The 15,556-nt window shown below is 40.5% G+C and overlaps 3 protein-coding genes across 3 annotated transcripts; all 3 read right to left on the bottom strand.

Moving 5' to 3' along the window:
* Window positions 1-552: 552 nt before the first annotated feature.
* On the bottom strand, window positions 553-3,079 carry LOC137957122 (bidirectional sugar transporter SWEET3b-like). The gene is made up of 6 exons (XM_068804849.1): window positions 2,991-3,079; window positions 2,830-2,866; window positions 2,498-2,720; window positions 1,756-1,917; window positions 1,025-1,144; window positions 553-938 (listed from the first exon to the last, which is right to left on the bottom strand). Exons 1-6 carry the CDS (start codon window positions 3,025-3,027, stop codon window positions 756-758), a joined length of 762 nt encoding a protein of 253 aa, XP_068660950.1. The 5' UTR covers window positions 3,028-3,079; the 3' UTR covers window positions 553-755.
* A 2,032-nt stretch (window positions 3,080-5,111) lies between these two features.
* On the bottom strand, window positions 5,112-6,490 carry LOC137956487 (transcription factor TRY-like). The gene is made up of 3 exons (XM_068804014.1): window positions 6,378-6,490; window positions 6,165-6,252; window positions 5,112-5,392 (listed from the first exon to the last, which is right to left on the bottom strand). Exons 1-3 carry the CDS (start codon window positions 6,427-6,429, stop codon window positions 5,278-5,280), a joined length of 255 nt encoding a protein of 84 aa, XP_068660115.1. The 5' UTR covers window positions 6,430-6,490; the 3' UTR covers window positions 5,112-5,277.
* A 2,036-nt stretch (window positions 6,491-8,526) lies between these two features.
* LOC137956478 (RNA polymerase sigma factor sigE, chloroplastic/mitochondrial-like) lies at window positions 8,527-12,834 on the bottom strand. Its single transcript, XM_068804002.1, has 6 exons — window positions 12,747-12,834; window positions 10,600-11,360; window positions 10,259-10,405; window positions 9,927-10,163; window positions 9,466-9,729; window positions 8,527-8,953 (listed from the first exon to the last, which is right to left on the bottom strand). Exons 2-6 carry the CDS (start codon window positions 11,284-11,286, stop codon window positions 8,756-8,758), a joined length of 1,533 nt encoding a protein of 510 aa, XP_068660103.1. The 5' UTR covers window positions 11,287-11,360; window positions 12,747-12,834; the 3' UTR covers window positions 8,527-8,755.
* Between the last annotated feature and the right edge of the window lie 2,722 nt (window positions 12,835-15,556).

The following is a 15,556-nucleotide window of genomic DNA, read 5'->3' as shown; positions in this document are numbered from 1 at the left end:
TTGATCTAAGCGAACCAGGCCTGAGTTAAATAAATCAACGGGCACCAAGAAGCCAACCATGATAAGTAGTCTTGGAGTTGATCAGCCGAGCTCTTGGTCCTGACTTGGACGCTTTACAGTTGTAGACGGCATCTTCTCAATCCAGCTTCGACATTATTGGGTCAGCTCAAATTCGAATTTGGACTCAACCCTTCATTTACCATTGGTTTGTGCTTGCGTTGATTAAAAATAATAAAGGAAAAATGGCTATTAGAAAATTGTTTGTTGGATTCATAATTAAATTAAATAGCTATTAGGTGTTCTTGGAACAGCAGCATTACTGTTGGTGCCTTCAAATCACAAAAGAAAGCGAAGGAGACGATATATTCTTCTTAATGATATGACCGACAGGTACTAACTAGATGCTAATCCATAAACTAAGCATAGGGGAATCCCATTTCAGATGATTCGATCCAGATATTTCTCATGGATCATACGAGAGCTCTTTCATGGACAAATTGTGGTTTGGATTTTGATAGCAGGAGTCGTTCAATCTGAAAGGTCTCACCCTTTGTATTAATATATTAGTAATTGTGAAGAAGATACATAGAAGCTCTAATGAAATGACTGAACACGACTGCCAAGTAAAACCCTTTTTTTCCCCAAGCAATACCGATTGCCATTGCTTACCGATTGTTAAGACTCAATCCCATCCTAAACCTACTCCCTTTCCCCTCTGAAAAATGTTTCCCCTCCTTCACCAAAGATCTTCTTCCTCACTTTGTTCCATTCATCGTTGATAGTTGAGATTTGCTGATCTCTGGCTCCGCTATCAACTGCAACCCGTTCTTCTCCAAGTCAAACTTAACGGGTTCGGGAGGAATTCCTACGCTTTTTCTGTACATGAAGTAGAGAACCAGCTGGAGAGCTCCCAACGGAGTACCCAAGAGACTCGGCGACTGCAATTTACACGAGAAGCTTTATCATATATTAGATATATTATCAAAATTAACCATTGGAGAAATGTTTACAGTAGGCTACTGACCGCTACAAAAAGATCTCGGCCTAAGAGCCCATATATCATCCAGAGAGTACTAGCAAGGAAGGCAAAAAGTGACAGGTAGAACGGCATGAATTCCACGCTTTTTGTTTCGATGACTCGCTTCTGCAATTGGGTGGAGAAAAGCAAAAACAAGAAGTCAGTAAATTGCTGTCGCTTGATTTAATTCGACGAAAAGTAAATAAAACAGAGCAGACTTGACCCTTTTCGTGAGTTATATTTTGGTTTTACTCGTCCAGTGCAGAGACTGAGAGACAGAGGAGGGGAGGTAGTGGGAACTGGAAAGAGGAAGAAGGTGATCGACGTGAGGTAAAGAGATGATTAGTGAACACTAGTGAACGCAAGAACCCGGCAGCATATTCGGGAATGTGGATTTCTAAACAAATTGAGAGGACTCAGGATGCTTCTTGGAGAACCAATTCAATAAAATAAGGCATCAAAAAGTGGGTGCGGCCGCCTGACTGTCGAGTCTCCCTTAACTGGATTAGCCACAGGATCCAACAAAATTTTATTAGACAATCTACCCGGTGGCGGACCCCCGGAGGATCCCAGGTTACAGGAAAAGAAATTTGAAAATTCTCTATGCCTCCATTGATAATTGAAGCCATAGCAAGAGGGATGTGTACAGAGTCACCAATGTTAGGTAAATATATATAAAGAGTAAAACATAACAAGAAGAAAACTTGTAGAAGAATCAAGTGAAGAAGAGAACTCACCAGAGCGATGAGTGGAGAGCCGTACATAGAGACTGAAGCTAAGACGCCGATGGATCCGACGAGCACCTTCCGATGGTGATGGTCATGCAGTGCAAATGCCGAGACTAAGGCAGTGGTGACAAACACCACGAGCACTGATGCCGCCAAAGAAGAAACCAGCTTCTGCAATTCCAAGAACATATTTTGTTTTTCATTATAGACCTCAAATGCGCACTCATGCTGCCATGCTTTATGCTCTATCTGCTACGAAGATTTTGGAAACCAAATGATAACCAGCTGACAAGGATAGCTTTGTCTTCTTTTTTTAACTGTTTAACTTTTCTAATTTAGACTGATAAAAAATTTCCCTCTAATGGTGCTCCTGTGTCGATGATTAAGTAGCTTTTCCTATTCCCATTAGTGAAGAGATAGTGAAGCTGGTGCTGGTGCTGGTGCTGGTGCATGTGCATGTGCGGTCCAACTCGGAGGGAAGTCGATGGGATGAGTCTGGTCTGACTGAAGGAGTCTGATCTCACGATACCCGGAGTATGCTCTGCTTTCATGATCCACAATTAAACCTTCCGAGTTCTCACAAAATGAAAGTAGTTGTTATATGATAGCGTCCATGCACATAATCCTAGTCTCACAGAAACTGACAAGCTCTTCATGTTTTCTTTCTATTTTTTTTTAAAAAAAAAAACCATGAATGAATGGATGCATACATGCAGGTACGCGGCTAATTATGTTGAGAACGATGACAGACCTTGCTCTGAACAGAAGTAAACCAGAGATATATGAGGATGAAAGACAGCTCCAGAAGAATCCCGATGCCATTGACGGTGACCACCGTTAAATTCTCCCATCCGCGGCTTACTACCGGCAAGCCGTACCAAGTGTAGAGAAGACAGTTCAACAGAGCGATGATATAAGGCACAGAAGAAAATTCCTCTGTGCTTCCTTTCCTCACTACTCTCTTGAAAGTTAATCTGAAAGAGAAGAAGCAATTACGTCTCTGTCTCAGCTCTCAATGCGTAAATTAGTTAGAACAAGTGAAAAATCTGAATACGGGAAGACGGGAAGATGATGAGCACTCACATCGGAGCCCCATACAGCAGCAGAGAAGCTGCATTTCCTGCGAAAAGCAATCACCATTAGACGATATTTGGAGGCAAAACAAGAACGAAAGCACAAGATATGGGAGTCGTGAATGAGAAAGATTAAGTAGATAAGCTAGATGAGGAAACAAATCCAAGTACCTACTATCCCAATGGCCAAACGCAGAGTATCTGCCATGTTTTTTCCTGGTTGCACCGAAACAAATGGTCCAGAGCAGATCAAAGTGAGAGGGATGGGAAGGCAGCTTGACTCTATCTACGCCGATGGATGGGTATATATAATGGGGAGAGGTGTACAAGTAAAGCATAGTCTTAGCATGAGTTGTCCTCCGAGAGATAGTAGGAGGAATCCCAGAGCGTGAGTTGTCCTCCGAGAGATCATAATGGTTATCCTCCGAGAGTCACATACGACGTCAAAAAAGAGTATTTAGAGGTTAAGGTATGTAAATTGCTTAGATTTTCGACTTCAATCCCTTGCGGGCTAAGGTCAAAAACATTAAATGATCGGCTAGCAGCGACGGCCGTGTGTGTGTGTGTGTGAGAGAGAGAGAGAGAGAGAGAGACAGAATAGAGCTGAAGAGAGAAAAAAAAAAGGGTGAGACATAAGGAATTCTTTTGTCTGGCCCTGGTTCTTTTCTGGCTTTGTCAGTGGAGCCTGCTTGAAGGCTTCCACTAATTCCATCCACTAGGAAAATTACGTTTCAGAGGAACCGCGTAGGCTTTGATTCCCCTCGCAGAGTCGACTTATGGCCCTCGCTCTGCAACAGAGAATCCCATTTAACGAGACCATTCTAATCTCATACTGAAGCATGTGAAAAATTTATGCTAATGGACCTTTCACTAGCTCGTCAATGGTTTTCGCAATGTGAGGGAATTTGTGAGCTAAGAGATAAATAAGAGAATTGTTCTGATGCAGAGGAGAGAAAAGATGTAAAAAACAAAAACCCATTTCCAAAAGAGATGAGATGGTTGATGATTTGATAACGTCCTTAGCTTTGTTCTTTTTATATCTAAAATTCTGTTATTCTTTTGTTGCTTGCTGCACATAAATTTGTACATGAATCGATCAATTTGAGGGATTCTCTCGCTTTATTCTTATACTCGGAACCAATTATTATGTGTTAACGACGCCATCTTTCAATACCAGCTCTTACTTGCCCTCAACAGTGGCTGGATTGACGAGGGCTCATTCAACCTTTTCTTTACCTTTTTTTAGTGCAGCAACCAGCAATCAGCAACCAGAAAATCTTTATCGTTTACTCGATGGAGAGCACTTTTTTTGCTGGGAATTGATGAGATTATTCAGTAATGGTCATGGAATTAGGGAAAAAGCGATGCCGAGCCGAGCGTAGCTCCTCCAGACTCCAGCTGGGAGCTTCGGAACTTGAGCGCGCAGCCTTACCGTTTGTTGAGGTGCAGAGGTGGATGTGAGTCGACACAATCCTAAAACCATTTAAGTGAAGCAAAAGCTTACAAGTTCCCCCCCACACAGACGAATGAGATCGCTGATACATGGTTTTATGTTCTTCATGCTTTTGACCGGATAGTTAGGTTTGCCGGCAATGGATCATTACGGATTATTTAATTACTTACGTCGTGGTGGCACCCTATTAACTCACAACTCTTTGCTTACTGATTATCACCGTGATCGTGCTGTTTGGCCGGAAACATATATGGACTCTTTCGCATCAAAACACATTCTCCCAATGGCAATAAAGAGAGATGGCTGTGCCTGCCAATACTCTTTTAAGATATCAGCAGTTGCTCTATCCCATCGCATAATGTGAACTCCGACCTTCTGCATTCATTCGTTCCTTCATTCATCAGACGACTGTTTGTGTTTGTCGAAATGTCTAGCTGGACAGACTGACGTGGGAAGTGGCTGTGGGAATCCCATTACTTGCCTACCAACTCTAATTCCAAACTTCCAGATTTCTTCTACATCATACGCTTTAGTGCTATTTTAATGGAAAAACAAAAGGCTCCAGTGGCAGCCATATAGGCTGCTGCAGGATGAGGACCCAAAATATTGTGATGGCGGCGATGTTTTTCAACGCGAAACTTTGTCGTCCCATAGTCTTTGCTTGTGGGCATGCTTTGGTGGCTTTGTTAATTGAATCTCTGTTAGTGGAGCATTCCACAGGAATGAATAATGAAGTGCAGGCAATTTGGCTTTGTCATATCTTGGTTTGATGCGGAAAGTCTCGTGGAAAGTGCAAATCAAAGATCTGTCTGCGACAGACCGCACCAATATCTTACAGAAAGTCTTGGAAATCAAACACAGTATCGTAAATTGAACTGAACAAAGAAAAAGAAAGAACAAGTTCGAGATCATATCCTGTAATCAAACAGTGAGATTTTACAAAGGCATCAGGAAAAGAGTTCCCGGACAGGGATACAGAAAGAATGGGTAGTACAATTCGAGAACTCAGCTCCCACTACCTTTCCGCTTTGCTTCGAAGCCTTCGGCGTGTCTCATGATCCAAAACCTCTCTATCTCCTCTGGCTTGCGACCTGGAAGTCGGCCTGCTATTAGCGCCCACCTGAAAATCCATCCTCCCACCTGAGTCATTTCATCCTCTGTGCTCATGTGCCAGTGCCAACTTGGCAGACACCATTATAGGAGTTTAAGACCTCACCCACAGAAGTCGGCCATTTATGTTATTGAACAATAAATTTTGGGTCCGAGAAAGTCGACTTAATCAAGTCGCCGTCTCCCGTTGCATGGAGTTTCAGGCAGATCCATTAAATATTTGAAGAGTGAAAGAACTGTTAGAAAATTACAGTCATCGCATCACATAGGAAACACGTCACTCGGCCAGCACTAGTGAAATACTTTCTTACTGCATCATTTACGTACTAAATTCTGATTTAGTTTAAGAGGAGGAGAGAGCGTTGACCCACAATCCAGTCGACTTAAAAAACAGAAAACGACCGTGCGTCTCTCTTCTGCTAATAGATGGACCATCGAAGGGGTCAAAATGGGTCAACCCAATTTATCAATATATGAAGAACAGCGGAAGCTATCTAGTTGGTTTGAGGCATTTATGACAATTTCAAACACCCATCTTACCGATCAACGTATTGGAAGAGGAATTAATGGCAGCAAGTGGTAAGTCAAAAACTAGTAAATTCCTCCTCTAGCATCCCTATGTGAAGATGATGGGTGGAGAAGGACAAGGAGCTCCAAACAGCGGATCTTTTCCCATCGCTCGAGTTTGTAGAGCAGGAAGTAGCAGTATTCCATCTCTTTCTTTAAGCTACCAACACGCACACAATGCAGAAGATGAGAGGGAGAGAAGTTAATTAATATACCTATCGCCGACGAGTTTATACATTCGATAGATAATGTCTTCTTCTTGTTCGGTCATGTCGATGAAATCCCACTCGATGCTGCTCACTTCTGCACAATGACAAGTGTTTTCAAATGAATGATCAGTACCTGGCTGAGAAATACAGTAGAAGAAACCCGTACATATTGGCGAGGTTCAGTAAGCATAAGAGGGAGAGAGAGAGAGCAAAACGGACCTTCGGACTCGTTGGTCACTGTCTTGGACTGCTTTCTACGACGTTTATCCATTGCTTGAACGGGAATAGGAGAGGAGTTCAGAGAATAGATCGAAAGAGAAAGAGCAAAGTCGGAAGGGAAGGGGGCGTGATGGGAAGTAGGGCCTGCAGCTTGGATTATAAACAGCCCACGAAAATGGGAAACAGGAAATGCATAAGATAAAAACTGTTGGAAAGTATGGAACGACAGGTGATACCGAACAACCACAAGTATGACCAGGGACGGGGTGGGAGAGTGAAGACCGAAGATGGAAAGGATGGGGAAGTTGACGAGTAGTTGTCGTCACCCGTCACCCGTCACCCCCTCGTCGAGTCGAATCGCTGGTTTTTGTATCTTGCGCCAGTCCGGTTCAACACGAGACCATTTGGTTTGACCCCGATTTTCCAATTTACAATGACCAGGCCGGTAGATATGAGATATGAATGTGGTGAGACAGGTGATTCGAGGAACGATAGCCATCGGGGCCCCTCTCCAATGTCTATACCTTCTTTTGTCAAAAAAGTCGAGGCTGCTTCGTAGTGATCTTTTGCATGAAAGCTTTTGCTTTCTTTTGCCGAAATTGGACGAGCTTGCGAAATGAAATTTTCTTTCTTTCCAATACCCTGATTGATTGATTGATTGATTTTGTCAATGAAGAAAAATAAATGTTGGATCCTTTCATTTGTCCCGACTCTGGACTCGAACACTCTGGGTGCTGCTTCGATTTGAAATTCGAATCGTGGGAAGTAAGCAGCCCTGATTGATAATGTACCTCACTGATGAGAACAAAACACGTTGCATCAAAACCTGTTTAATTGAGATTTCTGCATTGTGATATTATACTTATCGGTCTTCTTCCCTGTCGATCCAACGACTGACTCCCCTCATCCCCACAAGCAGAACTGAAGCAAGTCTGTCGCCTCAATCTTTTGCAGTTTGCTCAGTAGCAGTAGCATTAGAACGAGCTTAATTTCTACGTATTAGCACATGTTATCTGCCTACTCTGTTAAATATCCTCTACCATGTTCTAGAGCTCTAATCCCCTGGCAAAGAAGACACTATTACAAACATCACTCATCATTGTCTTATCCTAATCACTCGATCTCCTAGCCCTGTAGAAAATGCCGATGCTGGTGGAGCACTGGCATTCTAAATTAGAGCACGATGCTTCTGGGTTTTGTTTGCTGTTCGTTTTAGCGACAAGAAACGTAACAGAAGATTATTATAGCGAGCACACAGACTGGCATACCCATTTTAGATTGACAGCCACTGAGCAATAATTCCACACCCAGAACATAAACCCTCCGTCATCCACTCCAGAAATCTTCTAAGTGGAGACCAAATGTTGGAAGACGGATCATCGCAAATTTAATCGGGCCCCGTTGCTTACTGGAGAGAATTTGTTGGAATTGGGTATGATTGCGATCGTTCACTTCAATAGCAGCGCCATTTCTATAATCTATCTCAAACAAGATAGACACCGATTGCAGGTTTAGTTTCCTTTACTTTATTGACAATAATCTTTCAGTATCTCCGAGCTCAAGTCCACAATCCAAAACGTGATCCCTTCTCAATCCACACTCAGGCAGGGTTACGACTCTTTCATATTTTTACTTGACAGTGATTGTTTCCGACTACGAAGGATTCCAAACCCACCGGATACCTTGCGCCCGTGTCCAACTGAAACTGAAACCAAACTGGGTTTTCGAACGCGTTTCTGATTCGTCGGACGAGACAAGAATTTTGGTCTTTCAGTTCAATGGAGCAGAGCAGGCTTGTTTGGCGCAGAGATGACAGTAATTTTTGCCTGATTGGTGCTCGACTCTACTGGCAACCTTAACTTTTTGGTTGAGCTTCAATTGAGTACATCAATTTGATGGGTATCTGAGCTAATTGAGATCTGCTAAAGTAAAAAGTCAGATATTGCATGAACGAGTAAACGAGAAGCCTTTTGAGAATAAAACTCATTCTTCCCTTAATAAAAGGTCTTATTACGAGATCGATCCGTGAATGGGTTTATTTAGTCCATACACAAAAGCCACCCGAAGCAAAATTGCTTCCCAAGAAACAGTACTGAGAATTTTTAATATCTCTGAAAAATTACAACAATCATATTTCTTTCATCTGTACTGTATACAAATTTTAACTATAACAGAGACTGTAGAAGGTATACAAGATGGAGGTATACAATATTGATTGGACTTCTCAAATATTTTACATGATGTAGGGGATTACTTCAACTGACCAGCTGCCTGGAGTATGGTAGAATTTCTGATATACAGACGCAATAAAACAAGAAGGAGAATCTAGTTGGGATGCCTTTGTATTCTCTGATATACAAATGAAGGTGTGTCGAAGTTCAAACCAGATATTTACGAAGGTAATCCACTCGAGCGGGATGCTTGAGTTTCATGAATGCTTTCACTTCATACTTTCTGACCATCTCTCTGGACACATTCAAATTTCCAGCTATTTCCCCTAGTGTTCTGTCTCCTTTCCCATCTAGTCCATATCTCTGCCTGACCACTAAGCTCTCCTCAGGCTTCAATGAGTCCAGCTGCAAAGAGTTATTAAGAAAGAAAGGCCTCATATATCAATGTAGTATTTGAAAATAACAACATGCTAGACTAAAATAACGGAAATGGCTTGTGTTGAATGAAAATCAGCCATTCACAATTACTATAGGAAGGGGCAGAAGAAGAAAAAACTAGCTATTTGGTCAAGGAGCCATTCACAATTACTACTGGAAGGGGCAGAAGTAGAAAAAACTAGCTATTTGGTCAAGGAAGAATATACAATTGTCTGTTGTTCAATAGTTATCTCTAATCCAAAATTTTGAGATTTGATTATATTTCTGTACTATATTTCAGACACTGTAGTTAGGACAGAATGACAGTCTGAGTAGGCTTCTTCAAGCAAGAATCTCGATCCATGTTATCGAATTTCATTGAAGGCCCATTTAGAAGGTTAGGTCCTGCCACCTAGAGATCCATATTGTATAAACTACTTGATTAATATGATATTTTGAATTTCTAGCAGTTAGCGGAGTGCAGGCAAAAGGTACATTACCACATCATCAATAGCTAGCCTGAGAAGGGCAGATTGCCTTCTATTGTCGCCTGAAACACCATCAATATCTGCAATCCCTTTTAGGAATTCTTCTTGAGTGGTTGAGTGTTTTGCATTGAGAGAAAGAATTGACTTTGAAGCCTTCATTACATCATAATATCTTTCTTGGGAAATTCCTGTTTTGGCAATTATCTCATCATCTGTAGGTGGTCTTCCAAGCTCAAAGGACAATTCAGTTTTAGCCCTTTGAATCTCCAATCTAACCTGCATTCAAAATGCAAAATTTCTCAGCAAATACCCAGCTGATAACTGATACTGCAGGGTCTCTTATGACATGAGGCATGTATATTGAGACACCGAGGTTACCGCAGTTCCGGTGCTCATTCTAGTATCAACTCAGCCAAGTATGTAAGGAGAAGAATAAAGCAACAACTAAAGCATATGGAGACCTATCTACTTACTGATTCAAGACCAAAGGGAACTCGTGTAAAGCTTGTGAGAGTCATTGAGCGCATTATAGAATGTCGTATCCAAAAAAGAGCATAGGTGGATAGTCGAAGCCCTCGTTTTGGTTCGAACCGATCAATTGCTGTGATCAGACCTTTGACTCCTGCTTGACAAAGGTCTTGGAACTTCTGACCACTTGCAATCTCTTGATAGTATTTATTGATTACAAACAAAACTAGTCGAAGATTGTGCTGCAAAAAGTACTTGCAAGTTAAACTTCCTGCTACATAATGACCACCGATGTACCTAAAAAAGTTCAAAGTGCCACTTTCACTGGAAGAATTACCTTAATTAGTTTGTTCCTCGCAGCTTGGCCGACCTCAATACGCTTTCTAGCTTCTTTTACATTCATATTTGTTGCCTCCGCTAGTTCACCATCTGTGGGTTCCCTTCCTAAGTCTTTTAGCAAACTTTCCTTGACATGAACGAGTGCCTAAAATTCAATGAAGTGCATGTAAGTGCCTACGGAATGAAGCCATATGAATAGAACCTTCTTCCACAATTGGTTATGCAACTCAAACAAGAAACAACTTAATGCTGGCAAAATTTTGTGGAACCAACAACCTTTTAATGTATCTCAGTGATGCATGACAGGAAATATATAAAATATAAATAAGGGGAATTCACCTTCATAGGCTGCATCAGCGAGAACAGCCAAGCATGTTCACGAGATGAAAGAACAGCTGGTATCTTCTTCCAATCCACACTAACCAAATCGGTTGAAAGAGAATAATCCCTGACAAGTCTATCAACTTCTCTGCAAGTCACTTCCCCCTTCTTCTGCTTGGACTGCCCACTCACAGCCTTCTCTTCATCTTTCTTCATTTTCAAAGCTATCCTGTTCTTGAGATTCAAACGCCCCAGCTTCTTTCTGTGGTTCCTTACGACAACATGGCTTTCTGTCTTTCCCTTTTCTTTCTGGCCATGGCTTTTCTTTCTTGTCTTTTGTCGTAGCTGAGTGAATTCTTCAACATCAGAGACCTCTGCTGGGCTAAGTTTATAAATGTTTTCAAGCTTAGCTGCAGCTGCGTTGTAATCTAAGTCTAGTGTACACGAAGAAGCTCCATCACTGGAAATGGCTCGGACTCTTTTAGCAGTCTTGGTAGTTCTCCTCAAGCCCTTCTGATGATCATTGGGTGCTTCTATTGGTAGAGGTACATACTCCTGAGGTGCTACTAATGCTGAATTCCTGCCTTTGTCAGTTTTGAAAGCTAAGAATATGCGTCTTTTGAGTGGGGAACGGTATGTTGAAAATCTTGTTCCAATGCCAAATGGAGACTTAGAAGCTGAACTTGAAACAGTAACAACGCCCATGCCAACTTATTTGAGAACTCAAAATGGTACAAATTGCAGCACGGGAAACAATTCAGACCCTGTAGAAGAGGATGCTGCAGTTTAGACAGGATGTCAGTATATTAAATGGAAGAAGTTCAAGAGAAATATGCATGCAAATATTTTTGCGATATAAACATCTAATACAGAAAGGGATCATCATTCATTCAGAAAAAAAAAATAAAAAAAATGAGCCAAGTAGGCAGCTTCTCCTTGTTTAAACCACTTCAGTTTTTTCCAGCAATGATATTGCAATAATAATAACCTGACACAAAGATGTAAACTGGTCAAGAAACCAAATATGCCAAACAGAGGTGCCATCTTCGTGTTATATTTGATTGAATAAATAAACCTTATATACATCTTGAAGACTGAAAATAACTTGGGACTGAAATCACATTCCCGTTCTGGTGCCCCCCCTTGGCCAGTCAGCATTGGCCTTAAATTAGATAATCAAGGTAGATCATGCGTGAGGGTTTCCAGTCAATGCCCATCCAAAGAGTGAAAGTGAGAACAATCATGTCCACTGCTTTGAATTACCATTAGTGCATATTTCAAATAATGAACCAAAATTTGGTCTATATGTACAGTTGATGTTACTGTTCATGTCTGAGCAGCCACTCAATTATAACGGAGAAAGTTGTATCCGTAAAGAAAACAGTCGATATGGGGATAACAAGGACAGAAGAATCATTCACAGGGATCTCATCCACCATGGGTCTTTTCCTATGTTCTGTATCCATCGTCAACAGACCATTACAAGGTGTACTACGGAGCACAAACTCCTACAGCGAACCTACATTTCCATTCATCAAAAGAACAGTTTCCAAACAGTTGGGCGCTATACTCCCTCAGCCTCTAATTTTTCGTCTCTGTTCTCATCCTCTTTTTACATGATGCTCAGCTATTCGATACTCTTTGTAGAAAGCGATTTTGTTGTAGGGGTGGAGCAGATAAATGCTAAACTCGTGAATGCCCTAGAATCCTAGATGCCGACAGTGATCAGTTGAATGCGCACAATTATAATCTCACACTGATAATGATATTGCATATTCAACAAGTCATTTAAAACCAAGCTCCTCTCCCCCAACAGCAGCTAGTAACTTTAAACTATCTACTCACAAACCCGTTATGTCCGTAAAAGGATTTTCTTTGTCACAAGTAAATTCATCGAATTCCCACTGATTAGCTAACTAATCATCTCACACACGCCAGATTCTTCTCCTCCGTGAGTCTGGGGAGTGAACATACTGAACTCTTGCCTAATTCCGTTTAATTCCTACTCCCTCTGAAACTGAAGCATTTCAATGCTTCTCAAAGTGAGCCACACTAAGGCTGAAATTAGTGATTGAAACCGAGCGATACTAAACAAACGAAGCAACAAACAGAAAGAGAATTCGGGATCACACGCCAATAAAAAGAAAAAAGAAGGGATTGCTTACCTCGTCGACGCCTATAGAAGAATCTAATCCCAGTTTCCTATAGGATTATCTCGCGCAAATCAAAACCCGAGCAGATACAGATTCTAAGTGAGAGAAGGAACACAAGATACGCTCTGTCTAAATATGGGGGCAGAAATTAGAAATACCAAACTGAAATACATTTGAGCACATTTTCGACTGAAAGAAATAATAATGTCCACGAATTTCTGTACAAACGGACGGTATCAAATGCTTGAGAGAAGAAATCCAACGAGTTGAGAAAAGAACACGCCGTGTTCCGAATACGCGATCGATTTTGAAAGAGGAATATTTGTGGTGAAGAGAATCTAGAGACAGCTTACGTGGGTGGCGGGAATGTATCTGATTGGAGAGACGTGGCCGTTTCCTACGGGGTAGCTAGATTTTTTTATTAATTAATATTTTCATAGATTTAATTTTTTTAACTTGTGATAAATTAATAAATATTTAATCAAATTATTATTTAAAAGTATTTAAATTCTTACTCTTAAACCAGTAATTAAATATAATATTAACCATCATTAATTCATATAAAAATATTTTATTATATAAAGTTAGTTTGTTAACTCCTATAAAATAGTTATACAAAAATTTTTATTGATAAATTAAGATAGATTTTAAGATGTGATGAATTAATAAATAATTAAAAATTAAATTAAGATGATTTAGGAAAGCATCCCATCCTGCAAGACGAGCCACCGAGACCTCCAACCGTAATTCACCCATTTGTACAGAATCCCAGCGACCCCGCCCACATTCATGGCAATGCCATTCTCACAACTCCCTTTCTGGTCCCTCCCTTCACCCACACCCATCGAAATCTCCTCCGTATCGCAATTCACCATCGTTGCACTCGAAAAACTGAGCTCTGAATCGTTGCATAACCGGAAGGACGACTGCTTATTGGACCCAAATGTAGAGACTCTAGCAGAAGCATCGAGCCTAAGGGGGTGGGACGAAGACTTTGCCTTGCAGGGACCACCGGCGGATTCGCTCGGTCCCGATCAATCAACGGCGCAATGCAACAGAGTGGATTCATCTCCCCTAACGCAACACAACCTACGCAAAATTCACAAACAAATTATAGCCCCCAAAGAAGGAGAACTGAAGCAAGAAACACCCACTAAACAGACACAACGAAGCAAAAGGAAAAAAAATCCATCCGATCTCTCGTTATCCTCACAACAAGCACCACCGGAACGGTGCAAAGAATGCGAAAACAAAACCCCAACATTTGGGAGATCTTTGGTGGCCAAGGATCTCGGAGAAAGAGCAAACCCTTGACTGGAGACTCCTCAGATCAGTTGAGAAGGTAACCCAATCGGAGATGGACAGGACGAGCCAAACCCTTAACTGGAGACTCCTCAGGTCGGCTGAGAAGGTAACCCGATCGTAGATGGACAGGACGAGCCATCCGATACTTTTATTGGGAAATGACATAACCGATTATACATAGGGGAGAGAAGAGTACAGAGAGCAGAGAGCAGAGAGCAGAGAAAGAAAAATCGTTTGAGTTCGAGTGAATCCCCTAAATTACATTTCACTTACGGAGTGCTACGGACAGACCTCTTTGACAAGATGAAGCGTGGAAACCGTCTAAATCCCTATTAAGATTTAGGGTATGTTTAGAACTTGACGGAAAAGAAAATAAAATAAAAAATTGACTATTATTAAATTCAATTATCGTTTTTATTAAATATTTTGAGAATAATAATAATAAAAAAAATTATTTTCTTTTCGATGGAGTTCCAAACATACCCTTAATGAAGCAAGCGAATTAACTCTTCCTGTGTGACTGAACATAGGATAGGACATTATTTATGTTTGGGAATTTTAGAATATTACCCAATTTTTTAACATAATAACACAAATAACTAATTTTTAAACTTATTTACATAAATACCAAATTTTGACCGGTCAACTACATGTGTACAGTCAAAGGAGACATGTGAACTTTGATCGATTATGTGGTACCACATCGTCATGCCACATCAACACCCGAAAAGTCTTACACCATTACTTAAATCGATAATCATAGGTGTTAATCATATTTGAAGATTTTTTTAATAATTAATATTTAAATTTAAATTTTTTGTTTAATAAATTAAAGGTAATAAAATGAAAAGTTTTAAAAAATTATTAATTATATTTTTAAATTAAAAAATATCTTAAATCGATAAAAAAAAGGTATTAAATTTGTAAGAGTAATATTTTTTAATTAATTAATATACTTATTTTATATTTTCTTATTATAAATATAAGGTAATAAAAAGAGTATAAAAACTTACATGGAGGGTTTATGCGGCATCTAATGATATGGATGATGTGTCATCTTACATGGCTTTTTTTATGATATGTAAACGGCATAAACCTCTTCATGTGCTGATGTGTTACGATGACATAGCAACTTGTAATCGGTATCAGTACCTTTGACTATATACACATATGCATTTGACAGGTCAAAGTTGAGTTATTTATGTTATTATATTAAAAAATTGGATAATATCAGATAAAAAAGAAAGGATAATGCATTACAGAGACCAATGAATCAACTTTTGGCCATGAACGCGTACACTGGACCAAGTGGTCCAGGACGTCCACATACTTTTCTCGTACCTCTTAGCAGGTGGAGACGCTATCTAAAAATGAATCAGTTGTCTGCTCCTTCGTCTTCTTCTCGTGAATCATGGACGGAGATCCTTTCGTGGATTTCACGGCGACTGTGCGCTGAAAGTGAAAACCGACTAGAAGCCTACGCAGGCGCAAAATGCCAACGTGATAAAAATTCAACA

This window comes from Aristolochia californica, unplaced genomic scaffold (assembly GCF_029961685.1).
Source record: "Aristolochia californica isolate CCGP_79_NKW_82.1479 unplaced genomic scaffold, dmAriCali1.0.hap1 SCAF_1, whole genome shotgun sequence".
NCBI classification, from domain to species: domain Eukaryota; kingdom Viridiplantae; phylum Streptophyta; class Magnoliopsida; order Piperales; family Aristolochiaceae; genus Aristolochia; species Aristolochia californica.
Note: the sequence above shows the minus strand (reverse complement) of the source record. Positions and strands in the feature narration are given on the sequence as shown.